This window comes from Nerophis ophidion, linkage group LG15 (assembly GCF_033978795.1).
Source record: "Nerophis ophidion isolate RoL-2023_Sa linkage group LG15, RoL_Noph_v1.0, whole genome shotgun sequence".
Lineage (NCBI taxonomy): Eukaryota > Metazoa > Chordata > Actinopteri > Syngnathiformes > Syngnathidae > Nerophis > Nerophis ophidion.
In genome coordinates, this window is record NC_084625.1 from 28,697,913 (window position 1) to 28,711,198 (window position 13,286).

Sequence of the window (13,286 nt, forward strand, 5' to 3'; positions counted from 1 at the left end):
AAGGCAAGTCCACGGGTCTCCCATAAAAGGATTCATGTAATATTAAATGCTATGATCCATCCATCCATCCATCATCTTCCGCTTATCCGAGGTCGGGTCGCGGGGGCAGCAGCCTATGATCTTTACTTATTTTTTTATTTTACTGATAAGGCCAGTACTGCTATTACAAGAGCTTTTGTCAAGTATTGAAACTTCCAAATGGTTTCACTGTTGACCTGTTGGCCAACATGTATACTAAAATATATGACAATAAAATATCCAGACAGATTTTGTTTCATATGTTTTATGATTGACAATAAAAGACATGCACCTGGGGATATGTTGATTGGCAACACTAAATTGGCCCTAATGTGTGAATGTGAGTGTGAATGTTGTCTGTCTATCTGTGTTGGCCCTGCGATGAGGTGGCGACTTGTCCAGGGTGTTCCCCGCCTTCCGCCCGATTGTAGCTGAGATAGGCGCCAGCGCCCCCCGCGACCCCGAAAGGGAATAAGCGGTAGAAAATGGATGGATGGATGGAATAAAAGACTGCACGGAGCGCAGACATTTTTGGGGGGTACAAAGTTTCTTCTCTTGGCACAAGAAGGCAACCAACTTATTTTTTGCAGAGCTTACACGAGCAAACTTTTTTTTATATACGTCAGGAAAACAAACTATTTATTTTTCAGTTTTTGCTAAACAATCTCTTTTTTCCCCCCAAAAAACATACCCTCCCCCACGTTTCATCTGGTCCGCCCCTAAGTCTATGTACATTTACAACTACCCGGTAATTGTAAAGCAGAACGTTAATGCAAGGCAATGTACCAATGATTTCAGTTTATGCATATATGGAACGACACAGTACACTTGCTATGATACATATAATACCAAAAAGGATAATTTTTTGATAAAACTGTCCTTCCATGTGCAGAAATTGGAGACAGTGGAGGAACTACTCGACCTTGACGAGTTGATAACAACTCAACCAGGCAAGAAAGATTTGCTGGTAAGTAATTATAACATTATAATTGTGTAGCTGTTTTTACATCGGAAATATTATTGTATTTAGGTAGAAATTTCAGGTTATGAAATCGTGTAGATAAAACCGGTGTAGATAAAACAGGCCCTATACTTGAATGTATATGTATGTGTTTGCCAGCCCCTTCCCCCCGTGGATGCTAAACACATTCTCTTGTATATTTGCAGACAGCCAGGCTCTCAAAGATTGGTGGATATGACTTAAAGAGCTGTTTAAGCACCATCACGGACAGGTATTTTCCTCTTTCTCTACATATATATTAAAAATAGGCGATGTAAGAGCCAAATTCTAATCTATGAGTGCTAGATCGGGAATTATAATAATGCAAAATTCCGTACTTTTTGGCCTGCATGTAAGACTTGCGTGTTCAATTTTAGGCTCATGACAAATGAATTAATGTCCAATCTGAACATGAAGGGGAGAGGGGGAAAAACTGCCTTTGCCGAGACGAAGCTGCTCGATGTAGTCACAGGTGAGTTTGTGTGTGTGTTTAATAATTACATTAACTTGATTGGGGTAAATCACATGCAACCTTAATTAATTTGTATTCTTTTTGCCTGTTTACAGGTAGTGTCTTGGATACCCAGAAGGGGACCGAAACGATGGTCCATGATGCCATAAAAAATAAACTGAAATATGCCCCTGGACGGAAGGGAGGAATAGGATGGGCATCACAGGCTAAATAAATAATTATATCGATTGACATTATCCATTTTCTTTGTACTTAATTGTAATTTTGCATTAACAGGATTCAGCCTGGAGCTATATATGCACTATGTTTTGTTGTCTTTAATTATGTTGATATATTGGTTGATATTACGTCGATAATTGGTTGGTTGATCTTAGGTTGAAACTGAAAGTTGAATCAACGTTGAAACGCTGACGTAGATTCTACGGTGGTATTTAAACGTTGTTCCAACTTTCATTTTCAACCCAAATCCAACGTTATTTCAACACGGGAAAGTAACATTCTTTCAACGTTGATTAAACGTCTCTGTTAGGTAGAAACTGAAAGTTGAATCAACGTTGAAACATTGACGTTGATTCAACGTCGGTATTTAAACGTTGATCCAACTTTAATTTTCAACCCAAATCCAACGTTATTTCAACACGGGAAAGTAACGTTGGTTCAATGTTAATTAAACGTCTCTGTGCCCACTGGGGTGGTGGGGCTCTCCCTTAGACATTGGGTGAGAAGCTCTGCCATCCAGGGGGAGCTCAAACTAAAGCCGCTGCTCCTCCACATGGAAAGGAGCCAGATGAGCTGGTTCGGGCATCTGGTCAGAATGCCACCCGAACGCCTCCCTAGGGAGGTGTTTCGGGCACGTCCGACCGGTAGGAGGCCACGGGTAAGACCCAGGACACCTTGGGAAGACTATCTATCCCTGTTGGCCTGGGAACGCCTCGGGATCCCCCGGGAGGAGCTAGACGAATTGGCTGGGGAGAGGGAAGTCTGGGCTTCCCTGCTTAGGCTGCTGCCCCCACAACCTCACCTCAGATAGGCGGAGGAAGATGGATGGAAATATATATATATATATATATATATATATATATATATATATATAAAGGTGATTAATCAATTTTACAAAGTTTTCTGCATGTAAAACTATTCTCTATAAAATGTGTTTAATGTATTTGGAATGGACTTAATGGACTTTTATCGTTTTATATAGAGATAAATGCTTTGGTTTAGCAGGATTCTGTCTGAAGTACCACTATGAATAATAAAGTACATTATGTAAATAACATGGGTGCAGCAAGGCTCGGTGAGTAGAGCGACCGTACCAGCAACCTGGGTTTCTGGTTCGATCCCCGGCTTCTGCCATCCTCATCACGTTCGTTATGTCCTTGCTCCTGATGGGTCGTGGTTAGGGCCTTCCAAGTATCAGTGTGTGAATGTGTGTGTGTGAATGGGTGAATGTGGAAATAGTGTCAAGGCGCTTTGAGTACCCTGAAGGGAGAAAAGCGCTATACATGTACAGTGGGGCCAAAAAGTATTTAGTCAGCCACCGATTGTGCAAGTTCTCCCACTTAAAATGATGACAGAGGTCTGTAATTTTCATCATAGGTACACTTCAACTGTGAGAGACAGATTGTGAAAAAAAATCCAGGAATTCACACTGTAGGAATTTTAAAGAATTAATTTGTAAATTATGGTGGAAAATAAGTATTTGGTCAACCATTCAAAGCTCTCACTGATGGAAGGAGGTTTTGGCTCAAAATCTCACGATACATGGCCCCATTCATTCTTTCCTTAACACGGATCAATCGTCCTGTCCCCTTAGCAGAAAAACAGCCCCAAAGCATGATGTTTCCATCCCCATGCTTTACAGTAGGTTTGGTGTTCTTGGGATGCTACTCAGTATTCTTCTTACTCCAAACATGACGAGTTGAGTTTATACCAAAAAGTTTTATTTTGGTTTCATCTGACCACATGACATTCTCCCAATCCTCTGCTGTATCATCCATGTATCCATTTTGGTAGTGGAGGTCTTTAATCATGCCAAGTGTTAGCAACATCAGAATCAGAATCAGAAATACTTTATTAATCCATCCATCCATCCATTTCCTACCGCTTGTCCGTTTTGGAGGGGACATTTAAATTTTGAGCACAATCCCATTCAAGATCAGACAAACGTTACAGGGAGACATAACAGCATCGCTGACGGGTCTGCCAACATCCGGCGCCCCTTACAAAAAAGGTGAGATAGAGGTAAACAATGGGGCGGGGTGAGAAAAAAAAAAATCGGTCTAATCCTGGGCCCCTGGAGACGGGGTCCAGACTCAGGCCAAGAGAAAAAAACTACTCATAGGCATAGCACACATCCCTTTTACACACATGTAAGAGGGAAACATCAAAGAACAACAATTACATTGAAGACATTAAAAGAGCACATTAGAGGAGTTCAAATGGCTAAAAAAGGTGCTATCATACAAAAAATATATTTTTGGGGAGTTTTAGTAAATTTTCCTTCCTACATTCACTCAGTTTTTCCTTCCTGAAGGCGATGAGCACCCAGGGACACGACTTTGACCTGCAGGAAGTTAACCTCTCACTGAGCACCTTCCCCCAGAGAGCAGCTTGAGGTGAAAAAGCCGTGACAGGTCAAAGTGTTCTGCAGGTTTTATTTGGGCCAATCCCTCTCTGGTCTGAATTCAGAAGGGGCGGGACAGGAGGCGGGGTCTATTGCCTTGGTCGGTGGGCTCACCTTAGGGTCTTAGATGCAGCCAGTGTGCGTCGTTGCTTGTTTCAAGCAGAGGAATGGTGTGGCCGATGGAGGTTGTCGGCCTTTGGACTTCTCTTCTGCTAGCTGCCGACGCAAACGCTTGTTCTCCTCACTGAGGGCAGTTAACTGCAGGAGAAAGAGAACACAAATATTGTTAAAAAAAAAGGAGAAAAACTTGAAGCGATGCAACAATTAAATGAACCAAATTAAACACTTAACTCAAAGTTACAGAGATAAATCAATCATGCCGAGTTGGCGGCTGGCACGGTGATGAGAGCGCAGACGTGCCTATCACATTCTCAATTGGTCTTTCACACTTGCTTTCATGCATGTTGGAGGCCAAATGGAAAAAATGCACTTGTACAATTGCAGTTAGATATGGTTTGTACTGTAATGTATGCAAGTGGGAGACACACTATGAAAGAAAGCCATTTGAGCAATCAAGTTGGAATTTTTTTTTACAGAAATCATATATGACATTGACAGAGATCAATGTGAGTACAAAGAAAGCCATAAACAAGCGATGTGTAGTTTTAAACATTCAGAAAGTATCCACAGCGGTGTCGACACTGCCTCCACCTCCTTTCTAAATATATATACAGTCGCAATCAAAAGTTTACATACACTTGTAAAGTTTCCAATACTTTCTACAATTCTTATTTTTTGTGATAGAGTGATTGGAGCACATACTTGTGAAACATTCATAAGGTTTGGTTCTTTTATGAATTTATTATGGCTCTACTGAAAATACATACAGCAATGTTAATATTTGCTTACATGTCCCTTGGCAAGTTTCACTGCAATAAGGCGCTTTTGGTAGCCATCCACAAGCTTCTGGATTCATTTTTGACCACTCCTCTTGACAAAATTGGTGCAGTTCAGCTACATGTGTTGGTTTTCTGACATGGACTTGTTTCTTCAGTATGGCCACACATTTAAATCAGGACTTTGGGAAGGCCGTACTAAAACTTTCATTCTTGCCTGATTGAACCATTCCTTTTCCACTTTTGATGTGTGTTTGGGGTCATCATCCGTTTGGAACACCCAACTGCGCCCAAGACCCAACCTCTGGGCTTATGATTTTTGGTTGTCCTGAAAAATTTGGAGGTAATCCTCCTTTTTCATTGTCCAATTTAAAGCACCAGTTCCATTGGCAGCAAAACAGGCCCACCATGCTTGACGGTGTGCGTAGTGTTTCTGGGAATAAAGGCCTCGCCTTTTCTCCACCAAACATATTGTTGGGTATTGTGACCAAATAGCTCAATTTATGTTTCATCTGACCACATAACTTTTCTCTGGAACAGGGGTCGGGAATATTTTTGGCTGATAGAGCAATGAAAGCCAAATATTTTAAAATGTATTTCCGTGAGAGCCATATCATATTTTTTTACACTGAGTACAACTAAATGTGTGCATTTTTAAGCAAGACCAACATTTTCAAAGTGTTCTAAGTCTCTTATTCTTTTTTAATAATATTGTTATTCTGAAGCTAACCAATAATAAATAAATTACTCTTATCATTAATGCCACTTCTTGAATGGGTACGGTAGAAAATGGATGTATGGATGAAAATGCATGCGAATGTTTTGTATTTTCAACGTTATTTTTAACGCTATGATTACCAGCGGAAATGTTCATTACTTATTGTGTTAAGCAATGTCAGCTAGGATTTATCTGAGAGCCAGATGCAGTCATCAAAAGAGCCACATCTGGCTCTTGAACCATAGGTTCCCTACCCCTGCACTAGAAGGTCTTAACTTTGTCCATGTGACGGCAGATGAAACAAAAATTGAGCTGTTATGGCATAAATACCCAGTAATATGCTTGGAGGAGAATATACATACATACATACATACATAAATATATACACACCTACAAATACACAGTCAAATATACATTTAGACACATATAAACACACACACACACACATATATATATATATATATATATATATATATATACATATACATATACACATATATACAATTATATACATATGTACATATATACATATATACACATGTATACACATATATACACACACATATGCCCATATATAAATATATAAACTAAAGTTGTACGGTATACCGGTACTAGTATAGAATCACGGTACTAATGAATCAAAAACGGTACTATACTCTGTTTGAAAAGTATGTTTGTATTATACACATATGTTTGTATGCATATAATACGTTACACAATAGGCCGCCCTATAAAGCCACATTTTTAATCATTTAGCTAACATTTAGTGGTAAAAAGTGCACATGTTTGCATGGTAATTACTTAGGCAAAGTGGCACATAAAAAGGAATGAAATCATGTATTTTTAGCTGTGAGTAAAACAGGAAAGTAAAGAAGAGAAGCGACAAAGAGACGAATGATGACAGCTGCACACGTCCTTGTGTGTGTGTGCGCCGAGATGAGTGTATAAGGTTTTACTAATATTACGCTAGCACACACTAATCTGATGACTACAAATAACTCGGGGGTTTAGGCTTAACCCTTAAGGAGCCAATGACAGGAAGTTGATGTGTCAAAAGGAACCAAATACGCTTAATATTTAGTCGCTCTGACAGCAAAACATCCAATCAAATTTTAGGGATGAACACACATAATTAGTTTTGCATTTTCATTTTCATCATTTTTGGATGCTACTTGCAAAGGGTTGAGTGGGTGAAATAACAAAATAAAAAAAAACAACATCTTGTCTCTTTTGCATGAATAAGTGTGGATGAAAGGTGGGCGTGAGAAAGGTGTAAAAATGATGAGTTTGCTCTTCCATTCAAGCAGGCTTTGACAGCATTAGTCAAAACAATGTTTTTTTTATTTCCAACTGTAAAAGAAACTAAAGACATTGACAGTTTTCATCCTCACACTTCATTGTGTTTTCATTGTTTGATTTTTACCAATTGTGAAAATGCAGGTGCTTTAAATCGTTGGAATTCTGTTGATAAAGTACTTATTATCACAGTACTGTCATTGTGAAAAAAATATTTTTCATAGATATTTACAAGTTATGTATAATAATCAATCATAGTAATATATAAATAAACAAAAAAATCACTTGGAGACGCAGCCTATAAATCCTCAAAACATAATCATTTTTTTCTTACTCGTTTTGGCCAATTATGAAAAGTATAATCAAAATCTGCCTCCCTAGATAATGTTTTGAGCTATGTTGCTAATAACAATATCATCAATCCTAACAAAGTGCTGGCAGAGGTGAATAGTGGCTTTTGTGTGTGTTGTGACATGAGAATTTAGTGGGATTTTGCACAGAAATATTGGTAGAAAAGAAAAAAGATTTGTCTATTCGAGCTATTTTCTTTCTGTTGAAGGATTAAAAAAAATAAAAAAATAAAAATAACAATAAGGCAACATGTTGGAGTGTTTAGCAGCATCTACATTTACTAGGGTTCCGCACATTTTTCCCCCATTATTGTTCTCAAAACTATTTAACAAAATGGCAAAAAATATTGGGCCATACTTAAACGATCGCCGAATAGCTTCAATAGCTATTTGCTCAATAGCTTCAGTTTCTTCTTCAATTTCGTTTTGCTATCTGCCTCCATACTCCAACCATCCGTTTCAATACATGCCTGATCTGTTGAATCGCTTAAGGGGCTGAAATCCCAGTCTGAATCCGAGCTAATGTCGCTATATCTTGCTGTGCTATCCGCCATGTTGGCATCACATGACGTCACAGGAAAATGGACGATGGATTTAAAGATAGATAAAATCAGGCACTTTAAAGCCTTTTTCCGGGATATTCCATGGTGGGTAAAATTTTGAAAAAACTTCGAAAAATAAAATAAGCCACTGGGAACTGAATTTTATTGGTTTTAACCCTTCTGAAATTGTGATAATGTTCCCCTTTAATTATGATTTTTGGTTATATTAGGCCAGCAGAGAAGTCCTTGCTGGCCCTGAAAGCACACCACTGCTACATACTACTTCTGTTTTATCCGTGTGTCTAAAATCCACTGGATTAAAGTAAAGATGCACTGTCACACACGTTCCCTCCTCCCTCACGTGCACACAATTGCATGACAGCAACACACGATCGCAACGTCAACAAGTGACAGTCAGCAGGCTGCTTCTTTCAGACCCTAGAGTTTTCTTTTTGCAGAACTGAGTGGGCTGAAGAGCACTTTTGATTTGTCCTCCTTTTGGTGATTTTGTTGACTTTTGTTGACAAAAGAAAAATGAAAATTCAACATTTTTTGTTTCCCCTTACGTGTGTTTCTTTTCTCACCTGCTACATTGTTTTATCACAGCGGGCCATTTCCCTACGCTGTCATGGAGAGATCAGCACAGCAGTATTGATATACAGCCCTCTCTCACTGCCATCAAAGGGAACTCATTTACCGCTGGAAAGAGACATCACCGCTTTTTTCCAATACCATTTGCTCTCATCCCGCCTCCTCGCTCTCCTCCGCCCACACCACACCCATCCCTACCTTTTATCTCAGAAAGAGGAGATGGATGGATGGATGTGTGCGCCTCGCCTGTACGTGCCTCTTATTTTGAAGTCGGACGTATGAAGTCTTGCTCGGCTTTGTGAGCTCAACAGCGGGTGGTTTGCAGTGTTTCTAACAGGGCCTTGTGTAGTGTGTGTGTGTGTTTGTGTGTGTGTGTGTGTGTGTGTGTGTGTGTGTGTGTGTGTGTGTGTGTGTGTGTGTGTGTGTGTGTGTGTGTGCGTGTGTGTGTGTGTGTGCTCTCACTTGTTGATTCAGCAGTCCGACGGCGCCCATGTTGTTCTGCAACTTGGTCTGCATGTCGGCCAGTATGCCCAAATTCAAGGCCACACGAGTCTCTTTTTCCAGTCTGGCAATATAAAATAGATTTTTAAGGAAAACATCACTTATTTTATATACAAAGTAAAAGGCAGTCGGTAACACTTTAGTATGGGGAACATATTCTAAGTTAGGCTGACCATATTGTGAAATCCCAAAAAGAAGGACACATATATGCGTGCCAAGGCGGGCAGCACGCCAAGGCCGGGACTAAGTGAAAATTTGCCAATAATTCTCAAACTTGCTTTATAAATAATATATTTATTTAAATAAAGCATTTTTTCTCCTCTGTTGACAGCAGTGTTGGCGCTAGGAATTTTCATGGGACCCCTTTTGGAAAATTCCCATCATGGACCCCATCAAGTCATAAAAATGGGGTCCCCCAGTCAATTTTTGGGGTGCCACTTTTTTGTAAGCGTTTTGAAAACAAATGATAAACGTATGCATTGTCCTGTTATATCTCACATTATATATTGTGTTTTGGAAAAAGCTTACTTAATTAAAAGAAATAATATAAAAAGAAGACAAATTTGTATGCATATGTAAATGTATTCAGTTATAAACATTCATTCACTTTCTTCTTTCCTTCATGGATCTAAACTTTACCGCTGCTAGTAGTTTTTTTCTATGTTTTTATTAAATAAGTTGTAGGTGTATTTATTTCAGTATAAAAGTGTAAAAAGTGTTTTGCTTGGGTCATGAAATGATGATAATGGTGTGCCAGGAAATACATACATTTTATATTTAACGCTTCAATCTCTGGAGTCTACATCAACTTCACATCTAATCTGAATTTATCTTTGTTTTTAAGTTATCATGCCATAATTTTACCAGTCCGCCCCACCTGGGATTAGATTTTCCTCCCTGGGGCCCCTGAGCTAAAATAGGTTTGACACCTACGCACTAAACAAAATGAAAGCAAAATACGAACACCACTAGAAGAGGCACTGAATAATAGGGATAATTATGCTGGACTAAAACTAACATAAAAAGGCTACAAAGTAAAGGAAATCAGAATGCTGGACAACAGCAAAGACTTACGATATGTGCGGAGCAGAGGCGGTGTCCACAAAGTACTATCGAACTTGACGCGACTAAAGATAATGAATAACGTCCCAACGAAGAACGAAGGCTTTCGCACAACTTAAATAGTCTTGATTACAAACAGAAAGCAGGTGTGAGGACTCGCGTTTAAAGGCAGTAGTGAAGCTGCTGCATCAAAAGAGGAAGTGAAAACTACAAAATAAGAGCACAGGACAGGAACCTGATTGCAACACAGAAAAATACCAAGAAACTCCAATCTGGTTTCAGGGCAAATCACTCTATGGAGACAGCCCTCGCAAAAATGACTAATAATCTATTGCTAACGATGGATTCTGATGGGTCATCTATGTTGCTGCTCCTCGATCTTAGCGCTGCTTTCTAAACCGTCCATCATAATATTTTATTAGAGCGTATCAAAACACGAATTGGTATGTCAGACTTAGCCCTGTCTTGGTTTAACTCTTATCTTACTGACAGGATGCAGTGCGTCTCCCATAACAATGTGACCTCGGACTATGTTAAGGTAACGTGTGGAGTTCCCCAGGGTTCGGTCCTTGGCCCTGCACTCTCCAGCATCTACATGCTGCCGCTAGGTGACATCATACGCAAATACGGTGTTAGCTTTCACTGTTATGCTGATGACAACTCTACATGCCCCTAAAGCTGATCAACACGCCGCATTGAAGTCAACTAGAGGCGTGTCTAAATGAAATTAAACAATAGATGTCCGCTAACTTTTTGCAACTCAACGCCAAAAAACGCAAATGCTGATTATCGGTCCTGCTTGACACCGACCTCTATTTAATAATACAACTTTAACATTTGACAACCAAACAATTAAACAAGGCGATTCGGTAAAGAATCTGGGTGTTATCTTCGACCCAACTCTCTCCTTTGAGCCACACATTAAAAGCGTTACTAAAACGGCCTTCTTTCATCTCCGTAATATCGCTAAAATTCGCTCCATTCTGTCCACTAACGACGCGGAGATCATTATCCATGCGTTTGTTACATCTCGCCTCGATAACTGTAACAAATTATTTTCGGGTCTCCCCATGTCTAGCATTAAAAGATTACAGTTGGTGCAAAATGCGGCTGCTAGACTTTTGACAAGAACAAGAAAGTTTGATCATATTAGGCCTATACTGGCTCACCTGCACTGGCTTCCTGTGCACTCAAGATGTGACTTTAAGGTTTTACTACTCACGTTTAAAATACTACACGGTCTAGCTCGAACCTATCTTACCGATTGTATTGTACCACATGTCCCGGCAAGAAATCTGCGTTCAAAGGACTCCGGCTTATTAGTGATTCCCAGAGCCCAAAAAAAGTCTGCGGGCTATAGAGCGTTTTCCGTTCGAGCTCCAGTACCCTGGAATGCCCTCCCGGTAACAGTTTGAGATGCTACCTCAGTAGAAGCATTTAAGTCTCATCTTAAAACTCATTTGTACACTCTGGCCTTTAAATTGACCCCCCATTTTAGACAAGTTGATCTGCCGTTTCTCTTCTTTTTCTCGTCCGTCCCACCCTCCCTTGTGGAGGTGGTCCGGTCCGGTGGCCATTGATGAAGTACTGGCTGTCCAGAGTCGGGACCCAGGATGGACCGCTCGCCTGTGTATCGGTTGGGCACATCTCTGCGCTGCTGATCCGCCTCCACTTGGGATGGTTTCCTGCTGGCTCCACTATGGACGGGACTCTCGCTACTATATTGGATCCACTTTGGACTGGACTCTCACTGTTATGTTAGCTCCACTATGGATTGGACTTTCACAATATCATGTTAGACCCGCTCGACATCCATTGCTTTCGGTCCCCTGATTTCATGGAAAGAGGAGGTTTCTCATGGTCATCATGGTCACTGTCACCGACGTCCCTCTGGGGTGAGTTTTTCCTTGCCCTGATGTGGGCTCTACCCAGGATGTCGTTGTGGTTTGTGCAGCCCTTTTAGACACTTGTGATTTAGGGCTATATAAATAAACATTGATTGATTGAATGATTGATTGATAAGTCCGTAACAATTGTATTGTTTTCATACAATATTTCATAACTAAAAAAAAATATATATATATATATATATAAAATGCACGTTACACGTTAAAATGGTGCTATTTTAGGGGAAGCAAACATCATTTAAATTAATTTCAATGGGAGATGTTGATTTGAAATGCATGTGCTTTGAATTAAGAGCTCCGTCACAGAACCAATTAAGTTTGTAAAATGGGCTATTCTTTTTTTATTTATTTCTACAAATGTGTACATAGATCAAATAAAGTGCTGCAGGAGCCGGGAACTGCAAAGTGAAGATCCCCCAGTTTGGATTAAAGACTGTTCTAGGTCATTTATAACTGTTCATTAATGATTAACACACACCTTAATTATTAAGTTACTTCTAAATGATTTATACAGTCTTATTGTACAGTTGTACACGTTTGTTGTCTCACGGCAAACTTTTAAACTGTTGCGGGGCACTTTCAATCAAACCAAATGTGGGGCAAAAAAAAAAAAGAAAATGAATCTGTCTTCATTACAAGCACATTCAGAAGACCTTATTACTAAACCCACAGCGAGCAAATGAGTTCCGGAAATCATTAAATCCAAAAGAGCACACAAGCAAAATGAGCTCGGTCGCAGACATGCAAGGGAACATTAAGAGCATAAGAAGCCATTTAAGAACTGAAGTGTTTATTAAAAACATTTTTTGGGGGGAGGAGGGGTGAGAGACAAACAATTGTCTGCTATTTTCAGATGCCCAAGATATGCCTATTAAATCAACGGCGGAGGATAATGGCGTAATGTACGGGCTGAGGAGCGTGCTGCGCTCCTTCTTTCATGGTTGAGTGAACCTGTCCAGTTAGCATTGAGAAGGGGGAAAAATCCTCTAAATACTTTATTGAAGACTTCTTAGGCCATTAAAGTACCACTGTACCGCCCCCATGTTAATGTACATCTAAAGAAGCCAGACGGGATATTTTCTATGCGAGGCGAGCATGCAAAGACTTCATTGTTCCCTCCTTGAGCTGCAAAAGCGTACTAAAATGTTTGATAAGTAAACACTAGTAAACAACTTTATCTACCTCTGCAAGCGCTTTAAAATAATGAAAAGCTGCGCTACTCAGCTGTGGGTGTGAAGCATGTCACAATTGGCAGCAGTGGCGGGCCGTGTGTTTCCCACCTAGGCCTTCATGGGCGGTACAGCTCGGTT

The 13,286-nt window shown here is 40.0% G+C and overlaps 1 protein-coding gene and 1 long non-coding RNA gene across 2 annotated transcripts in view; one reads left to right on the forward strand and one right to left on the reverse strand.

Moving 5' to 3' along the window:
- Positions 1-1,394: 1,394 nt before the first annotated feature.
- Positions 1,395-1,718, forward strand: LOC133569850 (uncharacterized). Its single transcript, XR_009809937.1, has 2 exons — positions 1,395-1,490; positions 1,586-1,718. It is a non-coding gene; the product is annotated as an uncharacterized LOC133569850 (long non-coding RNA).
- A 1,725-nt stretch (positions 1,719-3,443) lies between these two features.
- LOC133569917 (plectin-like) overlaps positions 3,444-13,286 on the reverse strand; it is a 200,321-nt gene continuing 190,478 nt past the window's right edge. The window contains exons 15-16 of the mRNA XM_061922506.1: positions 8,969-9,071; positions 3,444-4,371 (exon numbers count right to left, since the gene is read on the reverse strand). Coding sequence (XP_061778490.1) covers positions 4,237-4,371; positions 8,969-9,071 — 238 coding nt within the window. The 3' untranslated portion in view covers positions 3,444-4,236. The remainder of the gene's footprint in view (positions 4,372-8,968; positions 9,072-13,286) is intronic.